The sequence below is a fragment of the Anas acuta genome, chromosome 1 (assembly GCF_963932015.1).
Source record: "Anas acuta chromosome 1, bAnaAcu1.1, whole genome shotgun sequence".
In the NCBI taxonomy this organism is placed as follows: Eukaryota; Metazoa; Chordata; class Aves; order Anseriformes; family Anatidae; genus Anas; species Anas acuta.
Window position 1 is genome coordinate 185248948 of NC_088979.1, and position 17018 is coordinate 185265965.

Genomic DNA, 17018 nt, shown 5'->3' on the forward strand with positions numbered 1-17018 from the left:
AAAGGCGCCCGCTGATTGGCCGCCCGCAAATGTTAACGCAAATAGGAGAATCTCCCCCCTCCCTCCTCCTCCTCGCCCCCCCTCCCCTTTCTCGCCGCTGGTGCGTGCTGCGCGCCTCAGACGCCCTGTAACGCTGCGCGCCGCTTACTACAAACAAGTAGTTCCCGGCCCCCCGCCATCTCCCCCCGCCCGCCGGCGCGACGGGGAGGGCCGGGGACTCCGCAGCCCCCACCGCCGCACCGCGGGCGCCCCGTCGCGGAGGAGAGGAGGGGTCGGGCCGGGGCGGCGGGGAGAGGCGTGTCCCCCCCCCCATACACACACACCGCCTCCCCCGCGGAGGGATACCCTCTCGGCACCATCCGCGCTCTGCCCGCACCAAAATATTGGGAGTTAAGAGGCGGCTCCGCGGCGCCGCCGGCTCAGAAGCGCGCGGGCAGGCAGGGCGGCGGCGCGGCTCCTGCGCCCAGCCCGCTCCCCGCCGCCACCGCCGCACCGCACCGCAGGGCCGGCTCCACGGGACGCGGCCCCCGGCTGGAAGGGGCCCTTTCGCCGCCGCCGGAGGACGAGGACGAGGACAAGGAGGGGGACTTGGCGCGGATCCGTGCCGGGGAGGCCGTCGGTGCCCGCCGCAGGGGCCACCAGGGAAGCCCCGCGCGGAGGGTCTGGGCTCGCTGAGGAGGAGGAGGAGGACGCAGGGGGCTCCCCCCGCACGGAAGATGTTGCTCTCCAAGTTCGGCTCGCTGGCCCACATCTGCAGCCCCGCCAGCATGGACCACTTGCCGGTGAAGATCCTGCAGCCAGGTACGGCGGGGCGCCGGGGGCTTCCCCCCGCGGGCGGCCCCAGCCCCGTGGCCGGCGCCACGCAGCCGCCCGAAACTTGGGGCTCTCCCCTTTTTATTGCGATTTTTTTTTTTAATATAACCGAAGAAGATTTTTGAGGAGGAAATTTAAAAAAAAAAAAAAAAAAAGCCTCGTGCAGAATTAGGGCGATGCGTCCAGCGGACGTGCTCGGGGGGGGCTTTAATACGTATATTATTATTTTATTTTTTAATTTTTTTTTTTTTGAGCCCTAATTTTCGCCGAGGCGTAGCCCGGTCGCTAACGCCGCGCTTTCCCTCCCGTTTCCCCAGTGAAAGTGGAGAAGGAGCCGTTCGACAAAGTGTACCAGGTGGGCTCCGTGCTGGGCAGCGGCGGCTTCGGCACCGTCTACGCGGGCAGCAGGATCGCCGACGGCTTGCCGGTGAGGCTCGGGGCGGCGCGGCGGGCGGCGGGCACGGGGCGAGCCCTGCCCTGCCCGGCCCCGCCGCTCACCGCCCTCCCTTTCCCCCCTCCTCGCCCCGCAGGTCGCCGTGAAGCATGTGGTGAAGGAGCGGGTGACCGAGTGGGGCACGATTGTAAGTACTTCATTTTTCTTATTTATTTTTTTTTTCCTATTAATTTTATTTTTGGGAGGGGTGGGCTCCGTCGGGGCTATTGTGTGGGCGGCGGGGCTCGCCCCGCCCGCCGGCGCGGTGTCTGCGTCGGGGGGAATTTGGCGGGGGTTCGCCGCCGCAGCGCCGCGCCCGCCCCTCGGACTGCGGCAGCGGAGGAGCCACCCCGCGGGGCGGCGGTGGGTGGCACTGCCCTACCCTGCCTTGCCTCGTCCTGCCCTGCCCTGCCCGCCGCCCCCGAGTGACCCGCTCGCCTCCCCTTTCTCTGCCCAGGGCGGCGTCATGGTGCCCTTGGAGATCGTCCTCCTGAAGAAGGTGGGCTCCGGCTTCAGGGGGGTCATCAAGCTGCTGGACTGGTACGAGCGTCCTGATGGCTACCTGATCATCATGGAGCGGCCCGAGCTGGTGAAGGATCTCTTTGACTTCATCACGGAGAAGGGAGCCCTGGACGAGGACACAGCCCGTGGGTTCTTCCGGCAGGTGCTGGAGGCGGTGCGCCACTGCTACGGCTGCGGCGTGGTGCACCGGGACATCAAGGATGAGAACCTGCTGGTTGACCTCAGGACAGGCGAGCTGAAGCTAATCGACTTCGGCTCAGGGGCCATCCTCAAGGACACAGTCTATACTGACTTTGATGGTACGTGCCCTCCTTGCCCGGGGCAGCCCAGCCACAGCGTGCCGAGTTTGGCCAGACCCCGTGCCCCTCCCAGGGCGATGCCCTATAGCTGCCGCTTATCCTGTTTCTGGCGCCTCCAAGTAGCGAGGGCGCCTCTGACGCAGCGGTTCATATCAGGTCTATCGGTAATGGAAACCTTTGGACCCGAAGCAGCTTAGGGTGTTCAGTTGCGTAGGAAAGAAGCAATTCCAGGCAGTGACGCAGCAGTTTATATTTCCCTGTCTTGGAAAAAGCATTTTTTTTCCTAGAGGGCGATCTGTTTACATGGAGGCTTCACCAGTGTCGGATGTTTCCATGTGTGGATATGCAGTTTTTACATGCAGTGCTTTTTTTAACTCGAAGCAATAGCTCTCCCCCTCCCTTTCCGCTGGTGTCCTGGAAATCCCGCATTGCAGATTTCAAAGTGATGGGACAAATACGCTCCCTGAAAATAACGTGATACTAGCTTCAGGGTCAGGCTTGATGGTTTAGAGATGGGAAATCTGAAAATAAGCTTGCACATGATAGAGGATATTTTCCCTTGCCCTTTGAATGTGACTGATGTAACCAAGGGACTTTTTTTTTTTTCCGACCTCCATCCTCAGCTGCTGCACTTAACATCTGTTTGTTGTGAAACCCGAACCCCTAGGCCACGTGACCTTCAGCATCACAAATTCTCGTTTTTGTTTGGTATCCAAGGAGCACCGCAGGCAAAGAGAGGGCGGGTTAAAAAGGCTGCTGCGGAGAAGCATGGGGCCTTTTTTTTTAAAAAAAAAAAAAAAAAAAAAACATAAAAAACATAAAAATTGTAAGCAGCCTTATTTTGTTTACTGCCCAGTGGAATTGGATAAAGCAGATTATCCCTGTGTAATAAGGCAGACCTGAGTTTCACCTTCTCGACTCCCTCTCTTCTCCTCCCCGACAGCCCCCTTTGTCCTTTTGTGTCTATTTTTGGTGTGATGCTGCAGACGCCACGTGGTCAGTGAAAGGGAGCTCGCCTTAGTAAACAGTCAGCTGATGGCAGCCCTGTTATTCCTTGCAACAAAATAGCACAACCGGATGGTTGATGGTGTAACTCCACAGATGACCTGAAGTTACACCACTAATAGTTTGGGGCCATAAAAAAAAAAAAAAATCAAAACCTGCTTTTTTTTTTTTTATTATTCCAAACAATTAACTTAATTTAGCCTTAGTAGAGCTACTTGAAGAATGGGAAAACACTAATCCTTTACTTTTTTTCCTGCTTTTAGGAACGAGAGTATACAGCCCGCCAGAGTGGATCAGATACCACAGATACCATGGGAGGTCAGCGACAGTATGGTCTCTGGGAGTTCTGCTGTATGATATGGTTTGCGGAGACATCCCTTTTGAGCAAGATGAAGAAATCTTGAGGGGACGATTATACTTCAGGAGGAGAATTTCACCTGGTGAGTTGTGTGGGGGTGTTGAGTGGGGACTTTTTTTTTTGTTTTATTTTTTTTAGGTTTTCTGTTTTTTTTTGTTTGTTTTTTGTTTTTGTTTTTTGAGACTATCTTGAATTTACAAAAGTTATGTGTCTGGGTGGGTTGGCTGGTTGTTTTCCAAGACAGTCTCCTTATTTTTCTGATCTGGAATTCCTTCTTTGCTTGTTTCAGAATGTCAACAGCTGATCAAATGGTGCCTTTCACTGAGGCCTTCAGACAGACCAACACTTGAGCAAATTTTTGACCATCAATGGATGCACAAATCTGAAGTAGTGAAGTCTGAGGACTGTGACATAAGGCTACGGACCCTTGATACTGATGTATCGAGCACAAGTTCAAGTAATGAGAGTCTGTGAATTACTAAGGACCTCGCATTGGGAGGGGAGCTACAAGCAGAAAGACCACAGTGCTGCTGCCAATACGTAGGAGGGGCTAGAAAAATGCATTCATTATTCTGTAGTTGAATCTTTGTCTGAGGGACTTGATTTTATTTTCCCCTTTTGCTGGTTTCTGCTTTGGAATGAGAGATTTCCTTTGGAAACGCTGATGTTTGGGAGTTGCAGGCCAGTACTTAGTCAAAGACTGACCTTATTAAGAAAGCAGTGACCTCTTGAATACATGGTAAACTTTTTTGCTCTCATAGAGCCTGGACTAGATTTTATTTGCTTTTGAGTGCCTTTTTGAAAGCTGCTTCAGTGGGACTTTCTTTTTTGAGCTGTGTATGTCCAAAGAAGATCCAGTTCATTATAGGAATTTGCTCCCTTTAGACCCAGTGCTGGAGGAAGCAGCTCCTATGATGCATTGGAGAACATGTTCGGTGATTGAATGAAGTAGTCCCATCCACTGGTGATGGAATACTTGAACACAGACATTTCACTCCTGCCCCCGGCCCTTTCCAAATCCAACCCACCTCTGCTGCTCAAAGTATTTCTTATAGCCTGCACAGAAATATGAACAGGTATATCAGCTTTTTTATCAGAAACATTTATTCATGTTTCCTTTTATCATCTCTACCACTGGGCATGAGAAGCCCCTTTCTCAACTCCCCCTGGCCTTTTGTCACCCTGCGAGTCTTAAGAGTATGTATGGGCATGTTGAATGCACAATCAATGCAATATTCAAGGACTTTACTTTTTTTTTCCATACCTGTATAATGTGTTTATGTAAACTTGGTTTTCCCATGTACTATACAGTTATTTATTGTTTGAAGTTTAGAAGACCTCCCACAGGTTTCAGCTGTGGCTATTTATTTGGTTAATTTATTTGGTTAGAGTTATTCAACACTGTGCTTTCCCCTCCTCCTCCCCATGGGAATTCTAGTGGTTTGCCCATGGCACTTTTTTTCTGCATTCCTGTCAACTTTTGTTTAAAAAAAAAAGAAAAAAGACAAAAAAATATTTCTGACCTTATCAATTTTTGTTGGAAGTTGGAAAATTGTTGTACAAAGTCTAATTTAAGGGAAATAGAATGACTTTTTAAAGTTAGTCAGTATGCCTTTTGTCTGGTATTGCACCAGAAATGTAAAGTAATGCTGTTTGGAAAGGTTTTAAATTATTGACATTGTACAGTCTCCGTGCATTGGCTCTGGAAGGTAGAGTGGCAGAGTCATAAACCTTAATTTATTTTAATAGCTGTGTTTCTGTGATCTGGTTGCATTTATGCAGCTTGGATTTGGATTTTTTTCTTCTGTTTAACAGTGTGAAATGTATGGAGATCATATTTTTTATACAGGTATTTCAATTAAACTTTTTTTGTACATAACAGTTCTGTGTGTCTGTATGCGCTCACTTTTATCTTCACCATTACTCTTGAATCCAGCTGGGGAACAAGTGTTCTGTTAATGAACTTAACTTGTAAATGCCTACACCGTCTGACCTGGAGTTAATAGGCCTATGCTATTAACTGGTGGCAGTTTTGGAAGAATTAATCAATCCCTTGTCTTGACTGTACCTACTTCTTGATCACCATATTTGATGTTGAACTGCAATAGGTATATGATGCAGCAGTACTAAGGGCCTGCCTGAAGGGAGCTGGCCTGTGATTATGTATTTTTAACTCTGTAAACACTGAATAACTGAAATACCACTGTACTCATTGTCCTTAAACATAACAAAGAAGCATTTTTGTACTTGCTCATGGTGACTGTTTTCATAGTTGACTTGTTTACTTTCCATTACATTCCATTTCCTTCCTTCCTCTTGCCCCCTTCCTCCTGGGGGTGGAAGAGAATTTCCTGTGGAAATACCAGCATTCTTGGAGAGTTGAGTGCCTGTTTTCTTTCACTTTCTTGTTATCAAAAACACCCAGTGTATTGTATCACTCCATGTGATACTTGGGGGACACGTGAGATTCTGACCCATAGCAGGAGACATACCCTGAGCATTCATCTTTGTTGGGAGTCGAGTCCTGCAGATTACTGAGTTCATCCTGGTTTCTATAAAGCTGGTGCCTGTTGACCTGACTTGGTCTTTTTGTGGGGGTGGTAATGATTACAGGGTTTAATTACCCCAGAGGGATCTGTAAGGTACATTTAAGGATGTGTTCAGTCATTAAAGGTGCTTTGTAGTATTAATAGTAAGAAGCTAGGCTTAAAATCTGTTGGGTTTGCTTTATTTCCCTTTCTGGAGATCTTTCTGCCAGCTCATCTACTATTATTTTGGTTCCCTGTGGGGAATATCTCACTTGCTGACATCATATCAAGCTCCTGACGCTAACTAGTTTAGACTCAAAATGCCACTGAATAGCAGGAGGTAAAGCAGAAGGGGGGAAAGACCATTTCTGTGTGTGCAGTTTCCTGATGATATGGGGGGAGGGTAGGTAGTTTTTTCTTGTCCATAGAGAGTTCAATTGTTTGGGAGGGGGGGGGAAGACAAAACAAAAAGTGGTTGTGTCCATCAACTTGACTATTTCCTTTTTTTTTTTTTAATCTGCAAATTGCTTTTTAATTTTAGAATTCTCTAGTTTTTTATCAAAATCCCTGTGTATGTTAAGCGTATTCCCTGCAAAACTCACATATACATGAAAACACTTATTATTGCAATTACACAGATGAAAGATTTTGCAGTTAATATTGCTGGGGGTGGTCACACTATCCTGTCCTAAGAGTAGAATGCTTAGAAGTGCAGGTTGGCAGTTGTAATTGATTATCTTTCGCTTAAGAGTAGAGACGCAGATATACTGGAGGAGGGATGATCCCCGTGCCTAGTGCAGATCTTTAGGGAAGCATGTTTCTAACCACAAGTAGTCCCTGGAGAAATTCCAGTAGCTGATGATAATTAACATCTTCCACTCCAGTGGCTTTACATGCTCACAGCTGTTGAGAGCGGTGGTAGCGACCATGAGGGTGAGCTTTCAAAGGGCTACCGGGAAAGCAATTCTAAAAATACATTTGTAAAGCTGTTGCTGATTGCTGAACTGGGTGCTTTCAAAGTTTCCACAGGAGTCTATTTTACTCTATTTTACTCTCCTTGCTCTCGCAGAGAAATGCTGTTGAAGCATTCTGTTTTGCAACATAAAAAAAAAAAAAAAAAAAAAAAAAAAAAAGGTTTTCACCTTTTGCTACTGAGGCAAAATGCATTAAAAGGATAAAGGTCAAAAGGACACGGGTGCTGGTGCTGACTCCCCTCTGGGATTAGTTCAACATAAAAGGTATACTTTCAGTACTGCAAAGGCAGCTTTCGTTGTGAAACTCCCCTGTACACTAATAGAAGACACGTGGCTGAAACAGCATATACTGAAAGTAATGATTTGTAAAAATAGCTTTTCACTACAGTTGAATGTTGGAAAATGATGTGTTCATATAGTTCCATTAGCTGAGCGTTACTGTCAAACTGAGCAAGTCAGTGACAGGTCTTGGTTTCTCCCGCACTTCTATCTGTTATTATTTTGATATCATCAAATGTTTCTTCCCTGGGATCCTCCTCTTTATGCTCTCTCTGCATACTCAGTTGGTTTTCCACAGAACAAAGCTTGAAAAGGAAAATTCTGCAGATCATTCAAAACATTACTTAAATTGCAAACTGGTTCAACCTTGACAAATTGATGTAGCTGCAGTCACACTTATGCATGAATGTATGCTACTAGCTTCATAACAGGTATTTCAAATATTCTCCAGTGATGAAAGAGTCTTAACAATATAGTATTTTGTGTAATTAATCTCCCTAACATATATATATAGAGAGAGAGAGTATATATATATATTCTTTTGTATTAATTCAAAAGCATACACTGGCATTTTTTTATTTTTTTTTCCAGTTCACTAAACCTGTATTTACTGAAGCAAACAAAAAAGACCCTTTAAAAAAAATAAATCAAAGGGATATTAGAAAGATTGACAAAGGTGTGTTCTCACCAGACTCCTATGGCTCTCTTTCAGTGGTTTACTGACCTCTGTTGGTGAAATTAAAGTATATGTTCTGAAAATGATGTGTACATTGGAAAGAGAGATTTTAAAATATTGTTGACTGATATTTTTAGATATGGAAGGATACGGCTAATTCTTAAAGGCCCCATAAGTTTCGGAAGGCTACAATTTCAGAAAAGAAAAAAAAAAGTCAATATGAAAATAGATTTTTATTTTGTTAACTTAGGGCAATACTAAGGTACATACAGTTGGTGAAAATGTAGCTGTTGGAAGAGAGGAATTTGAATGAAAAGGCTGTCAACTCAGTGTCTAAAGCTGCAGAGGCAGCCTGCCCAGTGAGCCCCCAGTCACTTACATTACTCTTGGCATGAACATTTACGAGCATATTGGCCCTCATTCTACGACATCATTCCAGCCACGATGAGAAGCACTTGTCCTCTGGCATACAGATGGGCAGTAATTCTCAGTAGCATAACTAGATAACATTACAGAACATTGTGGCCCCATCGGTTTATTATCAGTCTAATCTTCCTACTAACAACAGTGATGCTACTATTGGTGACAGAAGGTAAGATGGTGACATTTCAGTTTCATCCTGATACACAGCTTTTCTGATATTGTTGTACTGCGGCTTGCTGTACTTGTAAATTTGTGATCACTTAGCTTCATGGTTAACTGTGCTTGAAAAAATATAATATGGATTTGCCTAAGGGGTTCCTTCAGGTAGCTGATATATCACATGTATTAGGCTTTGGTTGTATTGTAGAACTGATTAATAAAGTGATAAGGAAGCCATAAAACCATGCAACTAAAGATAAATTTAAATCTGTATTTAGACAGAATTCCAAATTAATCTCAGAGAATATCTCAAAACTGATGAATTCATGTGGATCAATAAAAAATATGGGCATAGAGACATAACAGAATATTATTTGCTGAAAGCAGTTGTACTACAGAATCCCAGAACTGGAGAATAACAAGGCAAAATGAAGAGCGGATAAATACTTGAAACTATTGCATAGATTTCCTCAGCTAGCAATGCCACTCCTTCTGTTCCCATAAATTTAAAAGGTATTCAATCTTTTGCATCCTTTACTGCTCAAAATCCTGCTATTATTTATGATATGACAGGCACACTTGAGTTTTAAGAGATATTATGTGGCTTCCAAATATCTATTACATTTTTCATATTTGTATCTCAGATGCTAGAACTTGTTTTTCCTTGAAAATCCAATGAAGGAAATATTTGCATATGGAAGCATTATGCTTACATAATAATATAAATTCAATATAGGTCTCAGATTAGCTGTGTTTAAGCTCTAATTAATATGGTCTTAGTAGGAATGCTATCTATTCTTGCTAATACTCTGCTAATTGACTATACAAACCATTATGTAAAAAGCTGCTTATAGTAGCAGTAAGAGAATTATTGGGACCCATACTTTAACTTACACTTCTTTCTCAGGTGAGTCTGTGTTAAACTTTGAAATTACATTTGAGTCACGGTCAACAGAGGTAGATCTATGTGGTTCTTTATTTACTGTTAATGACTTAGCAAATCACTTTTACAATTGGGTATAACAAAAGATTGCAGAAAATTATACTAAAAATTGAAAGCTACTTTGCTCTCAGAATTCTGGAAAATGTTTTATAATTTCATGAAACATGCCATCATATATCTAGTTGGATTTTGTTTTATATATATATATACTGGAAAAATCTGTTGAAATAAAAGGCTTTGCTTGAAACACCTCTTTTACTTATTATAGATAGTCTGTTTTCAAGGTTAAACTCAGTGTCTCTCTACTTTTTTGGTTCCCTTGTTTTAGGCCAGGAAAACATAGACAATAAAAATCAGTCTACTCCAGTTAAAAATATAAATATATTATCAATTCCGTTCTATGACTTTGTTTTTGTTTGTTTGTTTGTTTGTTTCTCCTTCTGTTAGTTGTTTCTTTGTTTTTTTTTTGGATGGTTTTATTTCTTTTCCAAGTTTCAAATCCTTATAAAATCATTAAATGGAACAGTTTCTTTCAAATCATCCTATGGAAAGGTGTACATTAATAGTTGGCAAATGTTCCCAACATCACAAACTCTACAAAGATTTTTCTGTTGTTTAAATAGCAAAAACCCTACAATATACAGATTTTCATTAGCATAGAAAAGTATAACAAATTTCAGTTTTCTAGTCTATGGTCTGAGGTAAATAGTTAGCAAAATTAACCCACAGGAAGACAGATCAAGGTTGCAAGGAAGAACTTTGTGTCTGTAAAGATAGCTGAACACCAGAATAAACTGACTGTATAGTACATCAAATCACCATTTTTCATAAGTCATCTAGGAATTCTTGTTCCTGTCTTGGTGCAAGTACAGCCAATTTAGAAATACTAGGGATTTGATCACCCTAATACTCATGAGTTTAGAAAAAAAAAGTTTTCAGTCCACAATGCTCATTCCGCTTGTTGAACCAATATAAAATTTATTGACAGTGTCCCTTTTGCTACTGGCAAAACATAATGCACATTTGACCTAATCAATAGAAGTAGTGACAGAGACTTTTTCATGATGGTGAAGCTATGGGGTTACTGACCTTCTCTCAAAGCCAACATCAGCTAAACTGTTCCTCCCTCACACCATCCTTTCCTTTTGCTAGTACACTGACATTCGAATCAATAAACTGATCTCTGTGATAATGATCCAGACTAAGTGAGGGAATATGCACAACAGCTTGGGACTGGCATGTGGAGGAATAGAGATTTTATTGCAAAAGAAAAATATGTGTAATATCAGGCTTACTTTTCTTTGGTCTGTGCTATCTAAGGAATCCCATAGTTTCTATCTTATAATTTATGCAACAAAGAATTTAATTTTACAAGGAATGTTGACAAATCCTACTATTTTTAACCTTGCATGCAAGCTATTTTAGATGTTCATTTTTATTTTTTTTTTCAGATTAGGTGCTGAGCACCTGCTTGACAGGCATGCAGTACCTCACCTCCTGATGAAGCAGAACTTCAATCACTTGGAGTCTTGTAAAGATTACAACATAATTCATGAATATTTTTGCACATCTTGGTATTATGCCCTATTTTGTAACCAGCTTCACAGGTACAATTGTAAATGAGACAATACATTAAACGTATCAGAATAGCTAATAAATGATGACACTTTTCAGCTATGCACCACAAAAAACAATTGCAGCAATAAGAGTAATGCAGATGAGTTGAGAGATAAAACTTTGATTTATGATTTTATGCCAAGATCTATGATTTCCCTATTTCTATGTCATTTTCAGTTTCATCAGCAAATATAATCTAATCTCCTTTGTCATCTCTAGGGTACTTCTACTGATACTCATACAATACATACATGTATTGTATTCCAGTATACTTAAAGGAAAGCTACAACAACTGATCTTGGAAATCTTGATTAATCCCTATGTAAACCATGAACTTTGAGTGCATTTTAAAGATACACTGTTCTCCAGTCTAGTGCTTATTGTGGTGATTCACTCAAACATCTCTGACTGATGAGTATCATCACTTCCCTGACATTTCCTAGCCAAAGTGCTCCTGGTGGCATAGGATCCAATTCTGCAGTTGTTGGGTAAAATAATAATAACAAGAACAATAATTTAAAAATCCATTAATATCCAGGGGGAACTTGGTCTGTGTCGTGATTACAGGATTATTTCTTAGTTTGTGACAAAAGGGATGTCCTAGAGAGGAAATCACACAGTGGTTTGTGTTGGAAGGGACTTTAAAGACCATCTAGTACCAACCCCTCTGCCATGGGCAGGGACACTTCCCACTAGATCAGGTTGCCCGAAGCCCCATCCAGCCTGGCCTTGAACACTTTCAGGGATTGGGCATCCACAGCTTCTCTGGGCAGCCTGTGCCTGTGCCTCATCACCCTCTGAGTAAAGAATTTCTTCTGAATATCTAATCTAAATCTACCTTTTTTTAGTTTAGAACCATTACTCCTTGTCCTATCACTACACTTCCTGACAAAGAGTCCCTCCCCAGCTTTTCTGTAAGTCCCCTTCAGGTACTTGAAGGCTAGTATAAGGTCTCCCCTGAGCCTTTTCTTCTCGAGGCTGAACAACACCACTTCCCTCAGCCTTTGTCATAGGTGAGATGCTCTAGCCCTCTGATCATCTTTGTGGCCCTCCTCTGGATTAATTCTAATATATTTATTTCCTTCTTGTGCTGGGGGTCCAAGAGCTGAACACAGTGCTCCAGGCGGGAGTACTCCAAGGGAATAAGAAATGATGAAATTGTAAAGAAAAACCTCTACTGCAAAGTTGAAACCCCATAGAGAGAGGTGAAAGGGAATCCTTCTTTCTTTCAGAAGCCAGAGCTGCATCCTTCTGTAAGATAGAAAAAGAGCTATTTGGAAAGCAAGGGCAAAGTAACTCAGGAATAAATAAACAAATAAATAAATAAATAAATAAAACTGCCTGTAAAAGTAAGGCCTGGATGTCAGTTTTGTTAATACCACATAGAATAGTTATTCACGAAAAGTCTTGCTTCCCAGCCTTTTACTGTGAGAAAGTGCTCGTAACAGTGTTTGCAAAAACTGATACTACTTTTTTCCCGTTTCTCTGTTTGAACAGAGTTTACATTTCACAAACTGAGCACATGATGCAACTTCTATTATGACCAGTGACAAAATCCCACTGATATAGGTGAGAATGTGTCAGTCTCACTCACAGACCAGAAAATACTTTCATATTATTTACTAAGTTGCATTCTTATTATTGTTATATTTATCAACTAATATCCACAATGGTGAAAACTGTACTGATGTCAATGGTCTTTTTCACCCATGGAGCTTTCAGAACATTTAGAAACTTCATTGATTAATTATAAACATGTGTATGATTAAATTCCTTCACCAGCCTCTCACTGACACCTTATAGGAGACCTTTCCCAATCCCAGAACAAACTAATATGGTTGATGGCACTGAACATTTAGCCAAATTATTAAAACAAACAAACAAACAAACAAACAACTTCTTTTTATCTTCTATAACTTCACTTCTCTGCATTTTATTCTAATCCATACTTTCTTAGGCCTCTGCTTTTCCACCTTCTGGTAAAATCTGCCTATGAAGAGTTAAATGTCAAAAATAATTTTATAACCCAGTGAATCTCTATATGGATAAATTCAGTACTTAATCACATTTTCTTACCTCTGTCTGCAGGTAGTAACCCCAAAATATTTGAAATAATTTGTTCATTCTGACCACTGGAAAAGTATGTATCTGATTGTCGTCAATTTTGAGTGACATAAGACTGAGTTCATATATTAGTAATATAATTTACAAATATTTCATACCATTTTTTAAGGCTCCTGCAATGAACAGTTTAGCTCAGATGAAGTAACTAAATACCGTAAATGGTGATTACCAAGGCAATATTAGAAAATCATAAAGAATCACTTAAAAACATAATCAGAAGTGTACATGAAATATTCCCCCCCCTCCCCCCCGCAACCTCCTCTGTAAGATGTCCACTACAAGCTTGTGTGGCGCTTGAGACAAGCTATGATGAAAGACACTTTAAATGACTCAGGAGACAATAAAACATCAAATGGCTCGGTACTGTCTTTTTGCAGGGAAAAGTCACCCTTCTCTTTGCAGAAATAAAGTCTTTGTTCTAGAATACTGCATTTGCTGCTGCTAAAATACAATTTAATTGATTGCCAATTGGCTGAGACATGGAGAAAACCACAAACATTTGTGTTCAATTGGTCATGAAATATCTAGATTAACATTTACAGAGCTGTTAGCTAACTCAAGTTAATTGGCAATCAATTCACTGTAAAAGAGGAGCAAAAAGTCCAGATCCATGGACTTGGCTAACAGTTTTCAGTTGTCTTCTTAAGCTTATTGCCGATCAGACTTTCCTAGATATATTTTCAAGCTAACACCTATTTGAGGAAAATGGATACTAAAATGTGACTCGTTTTCTCTCTTTCTCTTTTTATTAGATTTATACAAAGCCTGTTTGGGGACATTCATTCGAATACCTACGATATCAATTTTGCTGAAATGGCCTCAGCTAGGCTAGATGAAACCATGATCTAGGTGAGGAGGTGAGTGCATCCTGCAGTGCCTCAGAGCAGGGTGTCACCTTCCCCCACCCACCTACTCTAACCCCTTGCAAGACATCTCTGGTGGATGGCTCTCATGTATATCTGCATATACATTTGCCCTTAGAAGATGGATTGCTTACTTGAAAAGCAATTTGTAGCAAAATTATTATGAATAACAATAATGATAATGTAAACATATGCTTTGAAGCTGCAATAATTGTGTCCATTGTAAATAATTAAATGACAATAATAAATTTCATAAACTGAAGAAAAGTCACACCAGCTACTTGATCTGAATACTGCCTGTTTAAAACTATGGAGCAGCTACTTGAGACAGATTTCCTCACATGCGCTTTTCAATCTAAACTACCTAAAACCAGGATATGGATATGGGATAGATAGATAGATAGATAGATAGATAGATAGATAGATAGATAGATAGAATAGGATATGTTGTGCAGATTTTGACCACAAGCTGGCCTGCATATGCCACTGTAATTTATACAGTTGATTACCTTCCACTTTCTCAAGGATATTAACTGGCATGAACCTTCATTTTTTTTCATTTCCAGTAATTAATTCCCTGTAAAGAGTGACTGAAAACACTAAACAAAAGCATTTAATCAGAAATTATTAGAGTTGGCTCGTCAGTCGTTTGTTAATCACCATTCATTTTTGTACAAGGAGTGAAAATTTTATTAAACCTTATACTTAATTAAAACATATTGTTTCCGTAGCAGATTGGAAAGTACTGTCATCTGTTTAGACTTGTATCCTAAGATTCATTAAGAATTCATGTTTCCTGCAACATGTAGGCATTTAGAAATTCATTCTGTTGGGATCTGTATGGAGGTACAAAGGGTGATGGTTGTAGCACAGTGAAGTATTCTTTTATTGAAGGCCTTCCAAAACCTCACCATAATGCAGACTGACAACGCAGTGAAGGAATACTAATGAAAGTGAATGGGCTGAAAACTAGAAAGTGAAGAATAGTGAGGAAAAAAATTGTTTCACAGATTTTAGAATTCCTTATAGTCTGATCTTGTGAGTGATACACATGTAAGCACTAGAATTTTGTACAATCATTCCTCCTTGAGTCTTTATTACAATACTTATATATATGTGATATATGTGTTAAAAAAAAAAAAAAAAAGTGTATATTTGGCACATCTAAGGAAGTGACTACAGCAGTTTGTTCAAAGTTAATGAAGCCAGATTGCTTTAGTGTAACATTCCTCCAAGAGTCAGAAGGGAAAATGCAGAAAAAAAATGACAGTGACGGATTACTGTTTATTATTAGAGCAAGGTGCAAAGACTTGAAAAACACTGCCTGTTTTCAATGTCTGTTTACATACATTGGCGTCCTGGTGCATGTTATGTAGGAACATGTAAGAGGTGTGTATCTCATTACTTTTCTTTCTGGGCAGATTGTTCCATGGGCTCTAAGTATTTACAGAATGTAAAAGACACTGTTGTATCCAGGAAGATGACTGAGCCACAGTCAGCCATTTGGCCAAAGCTGAGGTTGAATTGGCTTGTTAGACTAAGGTAAAATAAGGGAATCTCAGCTATACATTGTAGGACCTTGCTGTTATCTAGCTTGCTATTTATTACCCCATCCCTGCCTGTGCCTTGGCCTAGACTTTATGTTTGGCTCTGTGGATTTCTTGACTCTTCACCACTTTCTTTGCCATTTTTGCACCAGAAACTGTAGTTTGGTGTATCCTTTGGTTTTCTTAATTTCTGTCTTTTTCTTCTATCCCTGACACCAGCAATTTGCTAACAGCATCCACATCCCAGGTGTATTGTTGCTGTGATGACATTAAAGAGATTGTACCGTGAACATATATTCAGACGCAACAGTAACAAGTACAGTGCTTCACCAACAGACAGAAGCATATGTAGGTAAAAAAGCATTAACATTTTATATTATTGCTATTTAACATTAGTAACTATTGATTATGTAAGTAACATAGCTGATCCCAAGAAAGAATCACAGCTTTACTATTAATCATTTCCAGTCCAGGAAGACAAACAGCAGGCAAAGTGTAGGGGGAGAGGGATGAATACATTTTTTAAAAACAAATGCCATCTATTTCCATTGGCCCTCTGCCTAACCATTATTAACTTGCAATAGTTTGTAGGCATCCAAGTTGAATCTTCCTGCTGTTACTAGAAAATTTTTCTTGGCTCACATATGAAAATAATTTCCTTTTAAATTCAACGTTATGTTATTACAACATCCACGCTGATAGTCTGATGGTCAAATGGTCAAAGCTACAAAAGAGAAAGCTTAGGCAATCATATCAATATGTATATATACCTGAAGGGAGGGTGCAAAGAGGACAGAGCCAGCCTCTTTTCAAAGGTGTCCAGTAACAGGACAAGGGGCAATGGTCACAAGGTTAAATGCAGTAGGTTCCATCTAAACATCAGGAAGCACTTTTTCACTGTGAGGGTAACTGAACATTGGCACAAGTTGCCCAGAAAGATTGTGAAGTCTCTCTACTTTGAGATATACCAAAACCATCTGGACATGGTCCTCTAGGTCGCCCTGCTTGAGCACAGGGTTTGGACCAAATGACCTCCAGAGGTCCCTTCCAAACTCAACCATTCTATGATTCTGTGAAATTTGATGATTGTACGTTTGAGTATCACACAGAACCATCATTAGTGTGTGATGATGACTTTATATCTTTGACCAGCCTTGTCTAGGGATACCCAAATCTGCCTCTTACCCAGTCATATAACAGGCATGTTTATTATTCCATGCCAGTCACACTTGTTTATTCCTGACATAGTCATGGCACTTATGACTCCTCATGCTGCTGTGACATATGACCCTTACACCATAAATATTCTTTTGTATTACACAAGGGTATCACTATGGAAGGAGGATTATGTGAGGTCATGACTAGAGTCTGATCCTGCCTCATCTCCAGATGTACAAGCAGAAAACACTTGAGTGGATTAATATATAAGTGGCTTTTAGGGGCAACTGTCCCTTT

At 41.2% G+C, this 17018-nt stretch overlaps 1 protein-coding gene across 1 annotated transcript; it reads left to right on the plus strand.

The window, feature by feature from the left end:
- Positions 1 to 378: 378 nt before the first annotated feature.
- PIM3 (Pim-3 proto-oncogene, serine/threonine kinase) lies at positions 379 to 5311 on the plus strand. Its single transcript, XM_068669676.1, has 6 exons — positions 379 to 801; positions 1131 to 1240; positions 1344 to 1394; positions 1704 to 2067; positions 3336 to 3512; positions 3720 to 5311. The coding sequence occupies exons 1-6, from the start codon at positions 717 to 719 to the stop codon at positions 3902 to 3904; spliced, it is 972 nt and encodes a 323-aa protein (XP_068525777.1). The 5' UTR covers positions 379 to 716; the 3' UTR covers positions 3905 to 5311.
- The last annotated feature ends 11707 nt before the right edge of the window (positions 5312 to 17018 follow it).

What these genes read in the sequence shown, in the direction of transcription:
- PIM3 (XM_068669676.1), top strand. Translation starts at nt 717, where the DNA reads ATGTTGCTCTCCAAGTTCGGCTCGCTGGCCCACATCTGCAGCCCCGCC. An exon ending in GGTGAAGATCCTGCAGCCAG is followed by an intron (nt 802 to 1,130) that starts GTACGGCGGGGC and finishes CCGTTTCCCCAG; the next exon opens with TGAAAGTGGAGAAGGAGCCG. An exon ending in AGTCTATACTGACTTTGATG is followed by an intron (nt 2,068 to 3,335) that starts GTACGTGCCCTC and finishes TCCTGCTTTTAG; the next exon opens with GAACGAGAGTATACAGCCCG.